The 22,990-nt window shown below is 42.0% G+C and overlaps 1 protein-coding gene across 5 annotated transcripts in view; it reads right to left on the bottom strand.

Moving 5' to 3' along the window:
• The window catches only part of nrg2a (neuregulin 2a), a 68,357-nt gene that overhangs the window by 33,246 nt on the left and 12,121 nt on the right, over positions 1-22,990 (bottom strand). For 4 of the 5 annotated variants that reach the window (XM_031869321.1, XM_031869319.1, XM_031869318.1 and 1 more), the window contains exons 2-3: positions 1,545-1,713; positions 169-287 (exon numbers count right to left, since the gene is read on the bottom strand). In XM_031869321.1, coding sequence (XP_031725181.1) covers positions 169-287; positions 1,545-1,713 — 288 coding nt within the window. Of the gene's footprint in view, positions 1-168; positions 288-1,544; positions 1,714-11,057; positions 14,307-22,990 lie in introns of those variants that run through there. The other variant, XM_031869322.1, reaches the window with a different exon arrangement.

Raw genomic sequence — 22,990 nt, 5'->3', positions numbered from 1 at the left:
GGGCCACAGACACATGTGTGGACAGTTGCTCTTCATGCATGTTACCATTGTCACATGCCTGTTTGCGATGGCTCCTTTTCATCTCTCATTTGGCAAGAGAACAGTCATAAGAACATCAACAATCTACATTAGTGCCTCTTCACTTGTTGCGTAGGAGTCAGTACTCACTGGTTTGGACGTTAACAGTGCCAGTGGAGTTGTCCTTTCCCAGTTGGTTCTCCACCACACATGTATAGTTCCCAGAATCCTCCAGTTTTGCTCTGCTGATCTGGACTCTGGAGTTTTTCCTGTGGGAGACAACACTTGCACAGCTGAGTCAGGGGAATCGGGGCAGGGAGGAAATAGCATGGAAACGCAACAAGTGGAAACATGGGGGACAGAGAGGCAGACAACAGGGCATGCAGCAGCATGGCAACAACTCTTTGCTTGATAGGTACACATAATCTCTTTCTCTGGGGCCAAATTTGAGGGGATAAGCTGCTTACAATAAGCAAGCATAGCACCAAGTGTTACCTAGCATTCTCTATTATAAAAGGGACTCTTGGTTTTACAGCCCAAGTCAATATCCTTACATCAGTGGGAAGTTTTACTGTAGTGCTGTCTAACTAAGTTATTTTTTGCTGCTGGGTAGTTTCTCCTAAAAAACCTTTGAGATATTGTCTCACATGGATGTATTAAGAGAGCTGAATATGGCGGTGCCAGTGCTGCTAAGTTTCCCCAGTGGTCGACTGTAGAACTGCAACAAAATAAATCCTCTGCAGCCCAAACAGCATTTTTCCCAATGGGCCGCTATCATTAAAGAAAGAACACCTCAAACTACAAACAAGGTAATATATGACTCTTTATGTTCTGACTTAATAAAGAGCAAAAGGCTCATTTATTTGAGTGATGTCATCCTTTTGTAAAGTCTATGGGCTGAGCAATGGGCCACACAGCAGCTTGTTTGGCTGAGCAATTTTTATTCAAGCAAATGGGCACCATCTTTGAGTCTTGTATCCAGTTTTTTTAATACATCCATGGAACAGGACCCCAACAGGAAACAGCAATTGTGCAAGGCACTGTGGGTTTTGGTCTGGTTTTACTCATAATTAAGTCGCTGAAATGTTTAACAGCGACATGCTAAAATGAGGTGTTACAATGACCCCGTAAGGTCAGTCATATACCCGTCAATGTCTGGCTGAAGATTAGCCAGAGGTTGTATTCCATCAAGCAAAACGTGAACAGTGGTACTTTGGGAATGTACTGAAGTGAAGGTGGATGTGCTTTATTTCCTCTAAATGTTGCTTTTTAATTGTATGAGAAAGACACATGAGCATAAGGAGGGCTGGTAAATTGGCTTGATTTAGTAATAATCATTACACTACATTTCAATAAGAAATAAACCCTGACAATCCCAAACAACAGATACATGTTTTGTTTTAACTACTCTATTGATATAAATTTTTGAATTGGTTTTAAACAAAAACTTGTTCAGTCTTCCTCAGTCTCTTTTCATCTTACACCGTTTGTGTTAGGTTTACAGGACACGGGTGGCTTATACTCACTGGCTGTTCCTTATTCTGATTTTTTTGCTTTTCTTCAGCTCGTTGCCATCTTTGTACCATTTGTAGGTGGGGTTCGCTGGGTTCCCTGTGGCCTCACACTTAACTATGAGCTTGCTTCCCTCGTCCACTATTATTGGATTCTTCATTGGTTTTAACTTGGGAGCCGCAGCTAAAAGGAGAAAAAGAGAAATAGTCAATGTTTATTAACCACCATAGACACACACTTGATTATAGTTTTGGTTTGCACAGTTCATTTAGGCTTGTGTGTGTTGGTGTTTTAGGAAAAACAGCGAGACAAAGAAGGACAGAGCAGAGGAGCCAATCATCATCTCTACGGACTGAGCCAGCAACTCTCTCATGTGACCACCAGATGTTGTCACTAGAGACATTATCAACTTTGCCTCAGACTAATAAACAGGCTGAATTTCACTTCGTCTTTGCTGCTATGAAAACACCTGAAGCAATATTTAGCAAACATCCACTAGCTCATGAATTTGCAACAACAAGCTGATGCGCAATTAAAGGCAAGGGGTAAAAGCAGAAAAAGCCAGTAAAACGTTGACTCTATAATAACTAGTTTGTTGTAATGAAAACATCAAAAGGAAATTATATAACTTATTATAACTCTTTCATCTCCTACAGTACTTAGCAAAACTGTAAAACCTGTTCCATCACACACTTTGAAGATTCAGTCAATTTTTTCAACTTTCATGTTCTCTTGAGCCTGGTCATATATTATACTGTACTGTTTATTATATGTTATGTTTGAAAAGAAAAATGTGGTCTTAAAAAAAACCCGGTATATTCCCTAGTTTCTGTACTTTTTTTTTCTCAGGAGAAAAAACCCTAATTGAAATATGAAAAATGATCTTTGTCCAAACGCACACATACACGCACACACAACACACACCAACACTTGCCAGCTGACAGCTGCACACATGTTTAGGAGAAGACTCATCCAGGGCGGAGGGAGAGAGAAGGGGTGAACAAGGGTCAACCAGGGGCTGGCCAAGATACCCCCCCCCCCCCCTTACACATAAACACTCCCTCTCTTTACGTGTAACATATACAATTTCATGCATATGCTAAACTGAGCGATCCTACAAACTACAGCTGTTTGCTGTGCCTCATCACTACAGGATAATGGTGACAAACAAAGCATGACAAGCAAAGTGAAGAGTTTACACAGGTAATGACTTCAATTAAACATTGAAATAGAGGTGCACTAAAATAATCCCCCATCGTCCTCCTTTTTGAGAGACTGTCCTACTTCACTGACCTGGTAATGACGACAAGTTTGCATGAAAAAAAAAACCCTAAATGATGCTGTGCTTTTCTTTTTTCTTCGGGGATTTAAGTGGACAGTTATGTTTTGGGGTTCAGTTGGATCTAAAACAGCATTTTCATACTTTCACATTTTCCGCTGCCATGAGAATGTGATATGTGCCAACAAAGCACATACGTCAGCTATTGGGAAATAGTCATTCTCATGATTCTGCATCCTGTTGTTTATTATTGATTCAAACTCAGCTCACTGTATAAGCCACATACACAAGTGATCACATGCAAAGAGCTTCGTCTGGCACATATGTGTCTATTCTAGAGCTCCGCAATGAAGTACTGTGCCTTGTGAGTATGCCTCGTGAGACCTGCCACCTCTGGTCGCCTGGCACTAATACTCCTGATAGGAGCCAGAGGTTACAGCTCTCAGTTCCAGCTGTGGATCTCTTTGACATTGAACAACCTCTCAGTTGATGCAGATCAAAAGTCGACCGTCATCCATCCTTTTACTGCATATACATTTTTTGTCTCACTTTAAGGTCTGATGCCCAGAGATGTAGATGTTTGCCTGGATTATTTAAGAAATACATATGCTATTAGTGGAATTACCTTAATTTGTACAGTAGCCAGATCATGGAGTGATCCTTGACAGCGCTGACGACCTTTGATGTTTACTGACATTTGGACATGTCAAGATTAATGCACAATACTGAACACCACATATTCTAAAAGAGCTGTCTGTCTGTCGTACACTTTGTGCTCATTTCCATTGGAATCACAGATAGGGAAGATGCCAAATTTTAAATAGCTCAAAAACAGCTCAGATCAATGGAAAAACAACTATTCTTAGTTCAATAGCATCTATTTGTTACTAAAATTATTCTGTAGCGGGTAAGACAGTGGACTTTTATCTGTGAGCAGCTTCCTGTTGGAAAATGTGAGTGACGATATTCATGGAGTTTGGAAAACAAAGACAAAGATTCTAACACAGATGTGCATTTGTGTCAAGACACTTTGTAACCTTAATGACCTTATTATCAGGATGGATCTTTGTGCTGCGATTTCTCCAGCTGTTAGTTGGAGATTTCACTGTCCCAAAAGGGTTTGAGACAATAAAAAAAATGTTTAAAAAAGGCTGAAATCATAACATTATATGGGCAGCACACATGCCGTGTATCAAATCAACTCTGCATGGTGAGGGTTTATCGATAGCCTCCAGCAAGACCATATACTGAACATGAGACTCCTAATACTCCAGATGTTCTACATTAAACATTTTCTGGTATTTAACAAATGCAACATACTATATGGGACTTGATGTTAAATAAAGATCAGACTGCAAATTGCTCCATGGTCTGCTGATCCTCCTAATTTTCACATTTGTCCGGGTAACTGAATCAGTTGTACTGTACGTAATGACACAGATGTTTGAAAAGCAGCGTAATCACACATTTTCATGAACTGCTCTAAAGTCTCAAAACTTAATTCAGCAGGAAAACTTTTCTTTGAATCTAATTAGAAAAAAAAAAGAATACTGCTGTCTGTATCTGATGACTTACAAAATGTCCATGCTCTCAAGTCTGCATCTAAACATGATTTGCATACAAACCCAGCACAATGCCCGAGCAATGCCGTGTCACTCATAGTCAGAGAACGGCAGGAATGAGTTTGCGCCATAAAGTAAGAATATTTTGTACTTCGCCTGGACACAGTTTTTTCCTTGCCAAGCAAATTAAACAAACTTTGTCCTCGCCTGGAATAGTTACAGAAACACAGGACTGCACTTCTCATCAGCCCAGCAAGCCAGATGTGTAAGAGGGTCTGCTCCATCTACAGCATGCTAATGAAGACACAGGAGTCCATCAGACACTTCCAGCTTTCAGATACAGATGTTTAACATTATACTGCATCAAGATTAGTCTTCACGGTCATGCCAAGTATTTCCAGCTCCTTAATCTGCGTAACACAAAATAAATGAATAAAAAAGAATGCCTCTCAACATCCGTAAACTTCTAAAAATAATAAAAGAATGTACCGTGACAGCTTGGTCAGTGATTTACAGTAGTTTCTCATGTTTAGAATGATAGATGTAAAAAACAGAGTATCATAAAGTCGATACTTTGATGGACAAAACTTAAGTGCAACACTATCAAGTCCATCGTACTCGAGATAAAGCATCTTCATTTTACGTATTCTACTTCATGTTTTCCAACAGCATAATAAAGAGTCAATATCATCGGAAATAGAATAATTTCTCTGAGACAAATGGTTATCTCATTTTCCATTACACCAGTGGAAAAAAAAAACCTGCCCGAACAACAGCCTGATTCTCTCTTTTTGAAGCAGAGGGGCAGCTGCAGACATGGACTATAAAAACCAAATTTGAGAATAGAAGCCTAACCGGCGTGTCAACAGCTCTTGCCTTGGGTAACAGTTGGAAACCTCAGCCCAGAGAGAGGTTCAAAAACAAAGTCACTTGATGAATTAACAATGGATTGCTCGCATTATTGAGTTAACATTTCTGTTTTACTTCCAGGGGCTTAGAAAAGGAATCTGAGGCATGCCTTTGTATTTCCCCTTCTAGACAAAGTATCCCTGATTACTCTGGTGTTATGTCAGTTCACTGCACGTTGTCAAAAGACAAATGACATGGCGAGACAGCAAGAGAAATGGGTTCTGCATGTGGGAATGGTCTTCAGACACTGCGCACTAGTCACTGTAACACAACATCTGCTCAAAGAGATCATTTCAACAGCCTCCCACCACAACCAATATACTGTACTTTCCCCAAATAATGATTTGCTGTATTGTTTACATGTTACTGAAAACACTCTACTTCTCCTTCACTAAACTCTGCAGAGATGCTACTAACAGGGTTTCACTTTGGGTGAGTTGGGACCAAAAGCAGCCAAATCATTTATATTGTTTATTGCAACATAATTTGTTATCGTGACAGGCCTAAGTATAACAACTAAATGACAACAAGTTACCGTAGTTAACGAAGGGAGAACATATTTGCTGACAGTCAGCTCTATGACCACCACATCTTGTAGTGCTAAAACCGCCAACAAGTCCAAAGTTACCATGTGTTAAACTCAGGTCTGCTTCAATTACCTTCACAAAATCTATAATTTTACAGCAAAAATGATTTCACCCCAAAACAAAATAAAATTACGTTTCATTGCAAACTGTCAAAAGACTAAAGTAACATTACTTTTGCACAACCTAAGTAGAAACTCATCTAAGTCCTAGCCTTTACTGGTCTCAGTGTTTAGTTTTGTGACCTTTAGTGGTCTCACTGCCCTTTTGTAATAATGATTGTTGTGACTTCTTATGAAGATTTCCAGAAAAGATTTAGATAAACAACTATAAGTTCAATGGATGTTCTCTGCATAGAGACAATGTTAACTACAGGCTGGGGAAGAAAGCCAAAGAGCTATGTTTCTCATGAGTTGGTAGATCAATCCAGATGGAATCCTGTATTCCACTTCAACAGTTACAGAGAAGGGGACTTGTTACTCTGTTTCTGCTACATGTGTAATCAGATGGACACAGTGATTTGGATTAAAACTACATCTGCCCTCTTTCTAACCCGGGCTTCTGACATTGATCAACAGGCATTATTGTGTAATACTGCCAACTAATTTACAAAAGAAACAAACATAAAGAGAAGGATAGGGAAATCATGAAGTGGGCACACCAAACATGCCACATCTAATGTCATTTCTTGAAAGATATGTGTATTTATTATCTGTTGGTATAGTGAAGTGAAGGGCACTTCTAAAGTAATTGGCAAAAATGGTCAACACTAACAGCACTGCAAGCCTATGTGTATAACATGCACTCACAACATTACATGGAAGCTCTTTGGTAAACCAGCGATTTCAAAAGTTTCTCATAATTTGTCTCGAGACATTTCCTTTGAGAACCACCCTTCAAGAGACTTCTGTTTGCTTACCAATCAGTGGTTTTGATTAGCCATGTTGAGACTGTGACACACAAAACATTCTCCATGCACGGATTTCCAGGTGTTTTATAAGCACTATAATGCTGAACGTAGAGGCCAGTTGAAGTTGTATTAGCTGGATTTGTGATTAGTTTTCCAGTTTTTTTTTTTTTTGCACCAGCACACTAAAAGCCAATGTTGTAAGAGCAATTATATAAAGCAAGATCATACCTGAATTGTCAGCTGAGCCTGTCTGAGGCTTCACCACCTCCTCTGTCTATTGGTTGTTGATGAATAATTTGAGTAGCTCTATTTCAATTATAAAGGTGTGGTAGGTGTTAGTACATGATAAAGATGCATCTGGCACAAAATGAAGGAGCCAACTCTTCACTTCCACATCTAATTAGTACCACCCTAACTACGCACGCAAACCCAGTCAGAAAACAAACTTGTTGAGTTTTGTCTTGAATATAAGATGGATGGTAGAAGTGAATGGATTACGAAATGATCACCAACACAAGGATATTTATCTCGGTCACGCAGACTGTACAGAGACTGTCCTACTATTTGTAAACGAGAGGTATACATTCATTGTATCGATGATAGATTTGATGAAATGCCTGTGGCATTTTGCTCTCCTTGTCTTATTCATACCAAACTTTTTCCAACCCTCGGGGGTATTTTCCCTCTCTAACCCTCGGCCTGCTTCATTAGAAAAGCCCTGAAACATTATTTAAAGAGTGTCAACTTTCAGCCACAATACACAGGCCTCTAAAAAAAAAACGAGAGACTTGAGAGGAAATTATCATGTAACATTGAGGCAGCAGAATTCCATAAATCAACACTTTTGAAATACTTTCTGTTCCAAATCCAGAGGACGTCATAGCCAGTGAAAGGGCAATTATAGCTGAGAAGTACCTGCTGTATAATCTCTTTCAATAAAAGGTATGAAACTAAGTTCTCTGGGAAAGTATGGTACAGTGACATCGCAGGAACAAGACAATACTGTCTTGTTCCTGCGATGTCGGTGATGGTTGCCTGACAGCCTAACGCCCTCAACGAAGCGCCCATAGGCTAGATTACATACAATTATACTTTGACACATCTCCACACGAGCACATGATGTCCATGTTCACGCAAACACAATACATTGTATATCGCATTATCCAAAATGCAACGTACTGTTGCATCTATGCAAAAAGTTTGTAGAAATAACATCTTGAAGTAGTTGCAATGAATATCAAGTCTAAAATTTAAAAATCCAAAGCATATGACAGCCATATTAGCGACCACGACTGCAAAACAAAAAGTGAGAATGAATGCTGAACAACGTGACTGCAATCAATAATCAGGGAAGATCCATCTCATGTGTGTGAGCAAAGATCTAATCTTAAATTCTTTGTAATTTGCTTTTCATCTATGTATTTTCACATGCTTAAATATAACTGTCAGGTAGCACTTTCAGAAAATTGTCCAAACTAAACCATCATATGTCCATATTTTGGTGGATGTACGCAATGTCCATGCAAAACCGCACAAGATACAAAACAGGCACTGACCTCCATTTGTCTGTTTGAGCAGATTTCACCACATTTGGGTTCGTCTGAGCTGCTTGGTCAGAACGCCAGCAAACTAGCTAGCTAAAGGATCTTTGATTATCTTTTGAACAGAGCAGACAACAAAGGTAGTATACAGGAAGCTGGCATACTGTTCTGATGCTGTATATTCTAATTAATAGAGATACCACGCATAGCTGCACATCTGGTTGTGCAGACTTGCTTCCAGATTTGATATTTCTTTTGAACATGATTTATTGATAAACCGCATCCTCAACAAAGTGATGTCATTTGTGGATAATTACAGGCTGGCAGCATTTATTAAAGAGCCAGATCAGACTGAAGTAGTGGGTAGAGGATCCATCTTTAAAAGTGGTGTTTGGTTCCTCTCCTTTTATTTCGGATGACCCATTTTAGGAGCCTTAGGCCCAGAGCACCTGGTGCAAGTACGACTAGTGCAGACACAACAAGCAACACCCGTGTTGTCATCATGGCCAACTTTGAAAGCTCCATTTTACTAAGGGTAGTAGGCTAAGCATGACGTTTCACACAGGTTACCCATTCACCCACGATGATGACAAATCTCATTAATGAGGAAATTGATGATTCAAGATCAGATCATCATGCTCTGGATAATTTTGAATTTGAATATATTGAATGGGACAATGCAATATAACATAGCTCTGCAAAGAAGTTTGCTGCAAAGACAGTTTATAGCTATTGCTAATTTTCCACTCTTGTCCCTGTTTGGGCTTTTACATGTACAGTTTAATTAAAATATAGATCGTAAAAGCACAATACTGTGGCTAAGTGGCAGGGCCGTCCTTCAATCAGAGGATCGGTGGTTCGATCCCCGGTTCCAGCTCCCCTAATCGCATGTCGATGTGTCCTTGAGCAAGACACTCAACCCCAAAAATTGCTCCCGTAGCTGTGCCTACCTATGGTGTAGAAATGGGATAGAAACTGAATTGTAAGTCGCTTTGGATAAAAGAGTCTGCTAAATGACTGTAATGTAATACACCTTTTTAATTTACAGTACAATCAGCTAAAAAATTGGTACAGCTCTGGTTTGCTTTTAGCCAGCACGTAACCTTTGAAGTAAAATATTTTTTATCTGGAATTAATTGGATTCAGTTGGTAATGGGCCGACTGCTCTTCATGGAGAAAGCTGATTTAGATCGACGTTATGGTATTTTACAGTTGCCATTCACCATGCTCCTAGTTACAGTCTTCCTATCTTGTCTCTGGGGCTGGACTGTAAACCTACTTTGAGAAAACACAAAAAAGAGAAAAGCTCTCAAAGCCTGTTAAAACTGACATTAGAATTATCAGCTGACTGATGAACAACAGCAGTTACAATGTTAAATGCGTATTGGTGAAATTAAACAACAGACAAGTATAGTTTATTTAGATTTTGTGAAAGGAGAAAATAAACCTGACTATGTTCATCTCACGCGGCTCTTCTCTCTGTGCGCGGCAGCTGTGCTCATTGATTAACAAAGACGCCAAAAAATATTCTGCGAGCATTCTGTGTCTCTTGTAGTTCGGGGAGCTGTTTATCTCACGTGTTTATAGCTCACAATCAAACTTGGAACAAGGACAATGCAATTATGTACATTCAACTTTTCCGCGAGTAATAAAACACAAAAATGAACCACGGATGCCAGAAACAGCTACAGTAGCACATTTAAGCTGAAAAGGGGCATAAATTAAATATCTAGAACGCCTGCAAAAATAAAACTAAAAAAACCCGCTAAAACCAGTCTTGAGGGTTATCTGTTGGAAGCTGACAGTAGTGACATCAGCAGGTACAAAATGGCTACCATCATCAAGAGATGCTGTCTACAGTATCTGTCCACACTAAGAATGAGCAGCCATAGTAGCTGCAGTGATAGTCATGGTATTGTCCTTAAAGGGTCACTGAAACGGGGGGTTGGGCTTCCCCGTGACCTGAGGTCAAACTACAGTGACATGCTGCAGCTTGTAGGATCCACCACTGAGCCAACACATTCAAGACTCTGAGAGACGAGCTGCGCTTCAATTCAATGTCAAAGTAGCTTAAAGCTAACATACAGACAGACTTTTATGTTGGATGACTCACCACATACTCACAATTAAGACGAAAGCAACTTGAGCAACTGTTAAACCCTGTCAAAAAGTGTGTAATGAAACATTGTGTTCTGCTGTACATACATCACTTCTATGGAGAGGAAAAAAAAACTTTCAAACCTGTGATATGTGGCAGAACATTTGTGAAAATCATGCCATGAATTAACAAAAGTCTTTAAAGCCCGGTTGTAGCCATTCATTCGTTTTTCAGAGAGCTTATGATACAACTGTGCTTTGGCTCTGTGAGGTCCAGAGCTGGTTTAGCTGGAACTTCAGTTTTAGTTGATTTTTGTAATGAAGTCATATCGTTTCACTTCCTTGCAATTCCAAAGTGCTGCCAAAACCAGATGTGCCTCTACACGCTGTCCCCATCGGGAGACCGATCCATGTGACAACCTAGCGGCAAGCTTTGACAAGCCAAGGGGATACTTATTTTGTCCCATACTTCCGCGAAACAGTAACACAAACTTAATCTCACTCTTTCTCTCCAAGACTCTCTCTGTCTCCTACACACGCACACACACACACACACACACACACATAAATGTAATGTACAAAAACATATATGTATTTGTATATACATACAATGTTACACAGAAACCACCTTTAATTTCATTTTACCTGTTGTTGGATCCTTTTGTCCTTTCTTACCGCCCTTCTTTCTCCCTTTCTTATCTTTCCTCTTGCTCTCCGTCATGCTGTCAGAAGAAAGTAAATCCTCTCAGGAGAAGACACAGAAAAAAACCCAGGTAGTCCTATTGGGAACGTGTGGCAAGTGGGCTCCACCAGACTCTGAGCCTGTTAGAACGTCTCTCCTGCTATATAGACTCACACCAATCAAGTAAAGCAAGGAACCACCTACTCACAGCAGGGCAGAGGGAGGGAGAGAGAGAGGGAGAGGAAGGGAGGGAGGGAGCAGGGAGTAAAATAGGGAGAGAAAGGTAGAGAGCCACTGCTCAAGACACTCCAAGGAGAAAAGGGAGAGAATACAGAAGGAGGGAGGGGAGAAAGAGGGAGGGAGCAAGTAAGGCATTTCCCATTGCTTTAAGGCAATCAACTGTTCCCTCACTAGATCTATCAGATAGGTAGTGGCTCTGCCAGGCCCTGCAGCCAGAGCTGAGGACAGAGAGAGAGAAACCCTGTCCACACAGAAATCTGAAGTCTTCCCATTCAAGCTCGTCTTGGCCCTGCTTGTAGCCAACTCTGTTTCTAGTTCCTACCTCGGGAGCATCTTCTCTTTTCTAATGACCCGTGCAAAAAAGTGTAGCGAGACCACTTAAGTTGTCCCCTCTGCACTGCTGACCCCACCCAGATGATTCAGGCGGAGACATGCCCTTGCCAGGTTGATGTCGGGGTCCCAAAACACTTCACATCTGGTTCAGATTTGCCGAGCACATATTCTGTGGATATGTGCAAGAGAGCGGCGTGTGAGGTGCCGAATGTCAGATCACAATCTGCGACAGACTGCTCCTTGCAAAATTAGACAAAATCATCCATGGCTTCCTTTGCTGCTCCCCTTCCTCACCTCTCTTGTCTGTCAGCCCCCTCTCAGTGGTACAGGCGAGTTGCAGCTTGTCTGCGGTTGCATCTCGCTCTTTCAGTGTCGCTGTTAGCCAGGTGTCATCAATGTCCACGCAGCAGCAAGGATAAAGAACTATTAAACCAAGCTTTCAACTTTTAAAACTCAGCTTTATGCATACGATACCAGACCGTGGCCTTCTGCAAATCAGTCAAATCCATTTTTCTACTCTGAAAGTTGGGCATCTCACCTTCTGTACTTTCTATGTATGTCAAATAGGCAGTTTGAGGAAAGTAAGGCAAGGGGAGACGCATATAAAGGTGGGGCAAGACTGAGTTGAAGGCCAGCAGCAGCACATGTGGCGGAAGAAAAAACAAAACAAATCAAAGAGCAGAACTTTCTAAGAGTGGCGATCGACTCCCTGCCTGACTTTAATACAGCGAGAGAATATTTGAGACAATATCTAATGCAAACATGACTTCAACAACAACGTCGCGGCCCGTCTGTTTGTCTTCATTTGACGTAGCCAAAACTGTGACTAGATGATGATCGCAGTATTATTTTAAGCTGCTGTATCAAAGTAAGGTTTTTTTTTCTAATTTCATGCTGACTGAACTCGGCTGTCCTAAGTGGCAACAAAATAAAAATGCATCGAAACTACAGCAGAGTGAAAAAAGAAATCTGTAGGTGAGTCATCTGCAGGGCCCTCCCAGGGTTTGTCTCAGTTCAGCCCTCCGAGGAGCCTACACGTCTCTTTGGAAGCGGCGGCAGAAGCAGGGATTGGAAAGGGGGGCAGCAGAAGGGTCATGTCTCAACAGGTCAGCACACTCAATGGCATAAGACTCATCTGTGGGCAACAAAACTGGAGGGGTCAACCCAAAGCCAAGGTTTGACAATATAGGGCTTTTCCTACTCCACAAACAAATTGCTCTTTCCTCTCTCCTCTCCTCCCGGTGGCTGTTCTCGATGATCTAATCTGTCAGCAGAGGTAACCGAGGGCTGGCAGGGGCCACGGTGTGTCAGAGGGCTGCCCCTGCCGCTCTATCTCCCCCCCAACCTCAACACTCACTTCCTCCTCTACGTCTCAACAAGATGAGACTCGTTCCCAGGCCCGTGTGTCTCTGGGTGGGAGTGTGGTTTATGTATGTGTCAGAAATGTGAGTATATCTGTGACGTCAGGACAGAAGAAATGGCACTTTCAGGATGATGGAATATAGATTTAGACCGTCTGTGTGGCTCTCACAGCTTTTCTCAACCTGCTCCTTTTAAGAAGAGCCACACAAGATGCAAATTAGTGAAATGTAACATTAGCTGACATGAGTTATGAGGGTGTACTGCACATATGGCATGCAGGAGCATTGGGAACAGGTTAACCTCGAGGTTAGTTTGGATATCAATATGCAGCTCTCAAAGTTTTCACAAACTTGCCGAGCTGCTGCTGAACTGTGAAGAATTCTAACATTTGCATAATGTAGCAGTATGTATGCTAAAATGTGTGAGTTCTGCTAACACAACTCACCACAGCTGTGTCCCACTTGGCAGTTACATACAACATGGATATGTTAAAAAGTAGAGGCACATACACAAGGAAAGGGGAAGGAAATGGGTTCCTGTTTGACTGCACACTGTAATAAAATTAAGTTCGATTTTATTTACTTTTTTTGTCCTCAAGATTGTGTGAAGAGCCTTGAACAAGGTTGAGCTTTCGTATACGAGCTTGTGGAGTACAACAAGTGTCTGAAATGAACGCCATTTTTCACACCCAGACACAAATATGGTCATGGACATGTGCATCTAAATCTCTTTCTCTTTTTTTCTAGTCTACTCAAAAGCATCTGCTGTTTTTCAACAGCCGTGGGCCGTCCTCGGATCGGGGTGTGGAGGTGGAGGGGCACAGTGGGCCAGTGTGGGAGGAGCATCGCTTGAGGAGCACATCCACAAAAAAAAAGAAGAAAGAAGGAAAAATGAGGCCAAGACCTAAAAGTTCTGCTCATAAATGCTCCACAGGCCCCATCTCTGCCTGCCTCCTAATCCCTCCTCGCTGACCCCCACCCTAAAAAAGGGGAGACAGCTTTCCTGTATGATGGAGCTGAGCAGCTCCCTCCTAACAACAGCATACCTGCACATCATCACATTGATACAGCTCAACAGTACTCCTGCCCTTTCACAGGCACCAGAGTTTATCTTTTTAGACATAATGGCTAAACAGCCATTAGGTTGTGTTGTTTACATCTGTCTGCCTTTTTGCCAACACAGTGTATAGGGGTGGGTGGGTGGGTGTCGGAGGCTTAAAGGAGCATATAGTGCCTGCTTTTAACACATGTCTGTAGTCTTGACTATCAGAGGTGAGGTATGGTGGTGGTGGTGGTGGTGGTGGTGGAGGTTGGGGGGGGACAACCTCTAAGATAAATAAATGGAGAGGACAAGGGAAAAAAAGGGAGGAGGGAAGGAAAAGGGAAGGGTAAACAGGTGGGGAGAAGAGATTTGGTAATGGAAATAATGTCCTCTTCATCAGATGACAGAAAACAGCCCCACCTGCTAATATTCACCTTTCAACAAGGCATCTGCTTCAGCGTGCACTGAGGTGTGATGTTGGAACAACACATGTAGGCGGCCCGATCACTTAAATAAAAAGCTGCACATCCAGCAGCAGTTATCTGTTGTAGTACAGACAGGAGATTGCGTTAAACACAATCTGCTTGATAATGCCAGTCTTGCTGCTTTTTTAGTTTAAATGTATAGAGTCCGTGCAAGTGGCTCTCTGTAGAAATGGCACAACATGAGACACTGAGGACTTGTGTCACTTGGCAGGCTGGTGAAGCCCCCTTACGGACTAGACACGACACAAATCGGTGTCGGTGACATCTGGAGGCCCGAGGAAGGGGCTTTATTCTCAAGGTCAACGGAGATTCCAGATCTGAGTGTTACTAATGACTCTGCTCAGCAACAGCTGAGATCAGGAGCGCAGAAAGAGACCAGATATCACATCCAGCGTCTCGTTTACCAAACAGCAAACGGAAGAGGCGAATTCAAATCAAGCATGGCTGTTTGGTTAAAAATCAAGCATTTAAGTGTTACACAAGGAAGTGATCCTGGGTGGATGCAGCTCTTTGACGTTTCCGCAGCACATTGCTGTCACCATGGTAACCACAGTCTTAAGGGTAGCAACTAGAGTATGTGAGAGAGATGTGGAAGGGTGGATTGAGGATGAGAGACAGGGGGAGAGAGACCCAAAAAAAAAGGATGCAAGCGAGAAAGTAGAAGATAATGTGTAAGACATACAATGGGGGAGGGAGGGGGGGGGAGTGAGAGGGGGATAAAATAAAAGAAAGGTAACACGGGAGAGCGGTGAAGAGAGGCAGAGAAACAGAGAGCCAAACAAAGACACACAGAGAGAGCGGTATCCACTGAGCAGCTGCAGCCTGGCCACTGTATCGCTCCATAAGAGAGATGTCCACGGGGTAAGCCTCTGCCAAGCCTGCTGGGAAGCACTGCAGTAGCATCTCGGAGAGAGGGAGACATGACAAACATCAGCACTGAGCATGCTCCTCATTCAAGGCCACTGAGAAAATGAGATTTCAGCTCTTTAGCCTCTCAGTTTGTTCAGTTCTCCAGCTCTATCCCAGCCTCCATCTGTCACTATTCAGCTATTCATGAGCACATCACACCACCAGAGCCTCTCCCTGCGTTCAGATGTGGCTCCTCGCTGGATAAAATCTGACCGATGTGTCAGATAACTGATTGATCTAATGGTAAGAGGCATCTTTCCCACTTACGGCCACACTGACTCATATTGTGACAGGTTTGATTGGGGCTGAGAGGAACAAGTGATGAGCATAGCAACTCATCAGCCAATGGGGCATGATACTGCAATAACAGGCCAGCACCACGGCAGCCTCACACACGCACGCACACACACACACACACACACACACACACGCACACACGCACACACACGCACACCACAAACACACAAACACACAAACACACACACAGCCTAATTGCCGGATGTGATCTCTGTGCCTCCAAACTCTTACTGATCGTCTTCCTTATCTAAACGGCTGCCAGAGATAAAAAATGACAGCCATACATTTGAGTCAGACCTGCAATTAAGCTCATGTTGATTTATTTGATTTTTTTTTGCCAGCAGACAGACGGACACGCCCATGCTGAGACACAATTGTATGCTTTTCAGTTTTATGACTGAAAATTGACGCCTCTTTTTGCAATCAGTCATGGCTGAATGATGAAGTATGCGAGAGAGAGCGTGCCCTGTGTGTGTCCTATGTGTGTGTGCGAGGACAAAGCAGAGGCTTTAGAGAGGATGTCAGTTGAAACTCAACTTCCACTTTGGCAACAACAGCGAACACTGTAAAATGATGTTCCCCTTGCTGGTTAACATTGGTGATACAACTTTGTATCAAAGTTGACGTGCTACATCCTCATTTATATCTTTCTTCACTGATAACAAAAAGCCTCTCATTTTGGACAATAATAGCTTATTGCTGTGATACCGAAGTAGCACAAAAATCTTCAATGACAGATGCTGTCTGAGCATGACTGTGATGATCCTCTTAAACAAAAAATAAATCTGCTCTATCTTCTTAAGGCCGCCCGATTGAATCTCTCTTTCCCTCTGTATTTTTCCTCTTTAAAACGTATTTATTTTTCTTCCTCTCTGTCTGTCTGTCTGTCTCTCTCTCTGCCTGTCTCCCTCCCTTCAGTCTAAGGGAGAGATAAAGAGGTTTGTGTGACTGTGATCAGATTGACTTGAAGATAGAGGCTGGAAGCTGATCTCTTCCACCTCCTCATTCTGCTCTCTCTCTCCTGCTCTTACCCAGATGAATAGACAAACAGTCTCCCACATGCTCTCACAGTTTATCAAACACACACCCACATAGAACCAGGTATTCATGCAAACACGTATGTGTGCTCACCAGAGAGAACAACACGCACTCAATCTAAGTGTCCTCAGGCCGACAAAGTATACACTGTCACACTCAAACACAAACATACCCCCTCAAACACGCACATACGCATACGCATACAAACACACAGGTGCATCCACGTGTAAATAGAAGAAGCACATGGGTCATTGATGCGTTCAAAATGGACCTAATTTCCACTCCTGCTGGACCTAATACAAACCATTCCCCTGTATTTCAATTACTAAACAGACTTTTAGGACACCACATCTGAATCACAGCATATCAGGCTGTGTGTTTTTTTCCATTTGTTTTTTTCCATTGCGCACACATTTGTCATTCAAAACCCAAGTGACTAAACTTTTTATACATCTTACATGTCGTCATTGCATATCATGTGTGAAAAAAAGTATGTGAATAAAAATCCAAGAAGCTACCGAGTCTTAGAGAATTTTCAATGTTCAGAATAGCCATAAATGTTATAATTTGTACTGTCTGTACATGCAACACTTGGACACAATGACCCTGTATTATACACAATCCAATGACTTAATCTCTGGAAAGATTCCCCAGCCTTCACAAATTAGTTCGAGCAGACCCATGACTACAATAGTATATAAACATTCAAATTGTGGATTGAAATAAGTCCATGATGAATGTCACTTCAATCATCCATCAGCGTTTCATACATGTCTAAAATCCACTTTAAACTGCAGTAGTGTAAATTACTACGAGGCAAAACAAAGGAAGGTTGTGCTCTTATCAGTAACCCCCCCCCCTTCAAAAACATGTGTGCATCCGCTCTCTGCTTGGCATTCTTCTTCACATCAAATCAAATTCCTTCTGCGCTCTGCACTTGTTCTTTATCTCCAGAATGTGCTTTTAGAGCAGCATAAACATGTCACGATGGGGACACTGTGAGGAGTGTCACACAGAGTGAAAGCAGCTTCTTGGTCAAATCATTTGCATTTCTGCTTTTTGCCTCTCATGGCTGAGCTCGGGCTTATCAACAGTCTGTCTTATCTCTTTGTTTGTTTTTCACCAATGGCTTTTCCTGGAAAACAGGCCACTACGCATGTGTAAGCTTAGATCACGCTTTGGCGCCATAAGCCCAGATCAAGGCGGTCTCAAACTGAGTGAGCTTGATATGTGGGCAAGAGAGTGGCCTCAGCGGACGGTGCCATGATGGCCTCACACTGTGCTCTGGCAAGCCAGGCATGGCTGACAGGAAGCCAGAACCATGGTTGGTTCATCTCAGCGCAACAGGATGACTGCAGAGGCCCACAAAAACCCTCGCCACCCCTCCAGAAGCAGTTAAATTCATCGCCAAGCGCACCAGTGACTGACAACCCCGGTACTAAGAAGGAGGTTAAAGCTATAAAGCTGTAATTGTTCTAAATAGGCAAGCCACTGCGGTTTGAGCAGCTTAGCGAAGGAGGAGCAGTGCAAAAGCTTTAGCCTAAAATCTAATAGTTGAGTTTTAGCCAACAGAGCATTAATTGTTGCTCAAATGGCATACAGTAGTAAATACAAAACCATATTTGCAGACTGAGGGGAGCACAGGTTAGTGTCAACCTGTTGACCGCAAAAAATGAACTCAAACTGTTGACCAATAGTTGTATCAGCATGGCATTACAGACTTTTCACAGGATAAAATGAGAAGATGTCCTTTGCTACTTTCTTTTCTTTTTTTTTTTGCAATGCTGGCTTGCTTGCAGCGGTTTCCTGGCCCTTGGCCATTGGCTGTATGATAACTGCCTGCTTGCAATCCTAATGTCATGAAGACAACAAGGGAACGAAAAGAAACATGCCTAGACAATGCGTAGCAAAAGTACACATCCCAACAGATGGTGATGGAGGAAAAGCGGAAACGGGGCTACAGGGCTCACACGACAGGGACTTTCTGTAACACTGATCTTTCTAGCTTTTACAAGTACAACAGACCTCTGTGAGGAATGTTGCTTTGTCATTTTGGGTAAAACATCCCCGGAGTTAAGGGCTATCAATATCACAAGGGAGATATATACCTCTTTTGTCTGCATTTGCTGCAGTGAGGTGATGGTTAGTGTGCTGGTCTGTGGGCCAGCTGGGACACATCTCAGTTCACCCGTGCACGCATTCACTCACACGCAAACACACGCACATACTGAAGCTTGATCTACGCTGCTCACTATCTTTCAACAACAAGCTGAGCAGGGACCAGACGGAAAGAGGTCCTATTTGTGCAGGAAGATAAATACACTTCTGCACCCAGTCCTGTCCCCTCCAGATTAGAGCAACACAATAATGAGCAGAAGCACTGGTGGAAGGTCAGACAAAAGCAAGGGTAAAGGATAGAGTAACAGCCGACTACCAAAACACTCACCCCCGCACACATACATGCCGGAGTAATCACAGACAGACATGCTTTTATCTTTATTTATCAGAACTTAATATTGTCTAAATCAGCAACGGTATTTTGTCCCTTGTACTTTGCATGTGAATTTAACTGTCAAGTGTGTTGTTTGTGAAGTTTAAGTATGTCCCTTATGAATATAGATGAGGCCCCTGTGGGAATTTTTTGCTATTATTCCCTAATCAGTCACTCTGGAAGAGCTCCAGGATTTACAACTTGATGGCGTCACAGTTTCTTAGGAACACAGAGAGCACGCATGGGTCGCTGTGGGTGTCGAGTATCTGGTCATCCTGTAGTGGGACAACGGTGAATCAAAATGTGTCAAAATATCCACAAACATACTGCAAGTATCCAGGAATGTGTGGGTCAAGTTGTTTACAAGTCATTCTATGAGTCAGCAGCGTCATAATCTTTTATCAGCTCCTCCTCTGTGTTACGTTGAGGAAGGTATCGCTCAATCACGAACCACAGAATTAGGCAATTCATCTCCGCTCAACTATGAAAGCATGTTTTCTCTTGAGTCTGAGACCCCTTCACTGTTGAGGGAAACATGATTTTTCTCTTGGCCCACTTCCAAACACTGCTAACAAGCCATTCCATTCTGTTTAAAGTCTTTTCATGTTAAGACACACATCAATCCACACCTACAACATACCTGAGGAAACAAACCTTCTCTCAGGATACGTGCTGTGTGTGTGGGGTGAACATGGCCGGACACGTCTCTTAAACACACCAGGAGGCGCCCAGCGGGAGTGCCGGCAGCCCCTCTTTTCAACACTTCGGCACGCTGCACACAAACACAGTTGCCCTTCCCATGGTCCTTTTGTTCCCTATTGTTTCATTGAAGTTCCTGTCATGGACACTGTCAGCTTTCTCTGGACATTTATAAAAGACAGTTATATTACACTTTTGGACAAACACTCACTTCAACGTATGATATTTGTTCCGGACTACATGGCGCTGATCGTGCTGCGCAAATGCAGAAAAACTAGCCATCTCACAACTGACGTAGGAAAACATGCATAAGCTTGCAGACACAGTATTATAGCGAATGCACTGAAATTTAGACAATTATCCAAAGAAAAACACACCCAAGCACTGGCAAGCATCTACACAATGTTCTTGTACCTTTTGAGACTCCCTGAAGCTAAACTTGATGCAGACAAATATAATTAATAAAGAGTTTTAGTTCATGTATGTTTTAAACAAGGTCTTAAAGGTAGGATATTTGGGTAAGCATAGTTTTGTATCTGAATATAAGTAGCATGCCAGTCCCAGTAAATTCTCGGTTCCCTGTATTGGAAGAACATACTATTACCATACCATGATGTAAAAAATGGCCTAAACACCGCCGTTTCTGATATTCTAATCATGACATTAACATAACATTCTCAAATATACCAATAAAACCAGGAGTTGATACAGAAACGGGTGCATGGTGAGAGTGAAGAAGTGGCCTGGGGCCTATGGTAAATGAATGCCAGAGAATGAGTCTGCAGTGAAAAGGCTATCTCCTGTGAATCTACCAGACACCTTGGTGAGGAGCCGCTGCAAAGAAGAAGCCCAAATGAATAACTGACGAGCAGGTTTCATGCACAAACTGCTGTAATGAATCAATTCTGCAAGCTTCATATTCTAAACAGCGCAGACTTACATTTACACTTTTAAACAGCATCACCAAAGCACCTCTCACCGAACACAATAAGATGCACAAACACGCATCAGAAATGTAGACACATAGCATACCAAAATTGCAACATTGCTCAAGTTTTAACTTGTGTCTTTCATTGGCATTGGCAACAAGACAATGCACTTATTCTTCAAGATGTTGTGTGACATTGCACTATTAATAAACTAAAGCTGAGATTGACGTTGACGACGTTAAGCTGTTTACACAAACCTTTGATACCCTGCGTTTGAGGATCACTGTTGACATCTATAAACCAGTTTATGGAATATTATGGAATGTGTTTTCCGTGGTGCTACGCCCACAGCTAGAAAGATCTACAAGTGAAAGAACATGAAAATGTGTGCCCGCCAGCTTCACCCTGCCTCCTTGGATGGAGCAATAGTAGGTTACTTCTACACAACATGCCAAAACAATGTTGATCTCAACAGTAATTTGTGTGATCTTGACATTCCTAACAACAAGCCTGGTGTTATGGGCAATTATACTGTTCATACAAAGTATCCATCAACTGTGAATCTAACCCTGCGTCAGTTTGAGTTTGCAGAGATGACAAACACCACCAGCAGTGGGTAGTGGGCTTTTCAGAGTGATGCCATTTACATGCATTGATCCAGAGCTGGATAACCGGACTGAACAGGGTTAATGATGGAGCGGTCAATAGATGTAAACAAAGCCACATGCATTTGAAAGAATGTTAATAGCTCGGAAAGAAATGATTGGCAGCGTTTTAACCCAAATAGTAGTCAATCTTTCAGTCACATGTAGTAGAACTTCGGGGCATAAAATACTTTATTTTCTGAATAAAACACACTCCAGACTCCATGCCAAAACAGACAGAAAATAATGTTTTATAAATGGAGGTGAATGATTGATTTGTTTTTTTAGTTACAAAATGACAAATTCATGGTCATGCTAAACTACAGTAAAATACAAAAAGGCCTTCTTTTCTGTACACCTAAATTAGTTGGACAGTACATTTGCCTGTTTTTAACTTCCCTGATTTCTTGTTTAATACTGTTTCTATTTGTGACTGTAAGGGGTTAATTTTGTCAACAATCTTTCATGCTGTGCACAGAAAAAAACATTTTAAATATTTAATTACATGCACTGGCTGCAGCCTGTAAAGGAAGAGTATTGCAGCCCAAGATAGCTGCAAATTGCTGAATGATTCAAAAGGCAGGGTCAACTTAAACTGCCTTCACGAAGCAGAGGGATGCAAGTCGTGAAGAGCAAGCCAATACAAACCCATTGAACAGTCGTATCAGGTTGGGAAAAGCAGGTTTCTGTTCAGCGTTTACGTGTTTTGTGATTCATCTGCAGTGATATTTTAATGTTTGGCACTTGCTTTATTTAGTTCAATGTTTGTTGAAATTAAAAAAAGAAAGAAAACTGTATTCAGGACATCATGTTTGAAATGTATTAATATAATCTAATACTGTTGTATGTAAAAGTTACTGATCCTTTGTTTTTTGGTTAATATATACAGCACTGGAGGCAGCCGAGCATTTTTCTATCTACACAACCGCTCAGAGTTATTACTGGACATCTTTTTGACCTCGGTCCAACACTGTACATGATGGCTTCTCCCTGAGGGACAACATTATGGTTCGTTTAGTCAAAAGAACACACCGGCTTATAGCCGACTGCAGTATTAAAAGCATAGCAGTAACACCAGAAAGATGACTTCCTTTTGTGAACAAAATACAATCCAAATGGCCGTGGCTTTCACAGTTGTTATCCTGGTGCATATCTCACAGCCTGTGCCGTGACTGTGGGCTTTTGAGTGTTTTTGACACAGCTCCAGCCGCAGGGGCAGGGAGTCTAACAACTGCTGTGACATTCCCAACGGACTCATCCCTTTCAACTTTTCGGTGTTTCTCCTGCTTCCTGATCCTGATCATATACTGCCTCATTGTGGTGAAGGCAACATTCTTCAGTGGGCTGAAAAATGGAGTCCTAATTATTGAAAAAGCAGAGAGACGGGGTGTAAACTGTGATCACAGAAGCTAAAGCCAAATACTGCAA

Source organism: Anarrhichthys ocellatus, unplaced genomic scaffold (assembly GCF_004355925.1).
Source record: "Anarrhichthys ocellatus isolate YVR2014 unplaced genomic scaffold, GSC_Weel_1.0 scaffold46, whole genome shotgun sequence".
NCBI lineage: Eukaryota > Metazoa > Chordata > Actinopteri > Perciformes > Anarhichadidae > Anarrhichthys > Anarrhichthys ocellatus.
The sequence above is the reverse complement of the archived record's forward strand: the minus strand, read 5'-3'. Positions and strand labels throughout refer to the sequence as shown.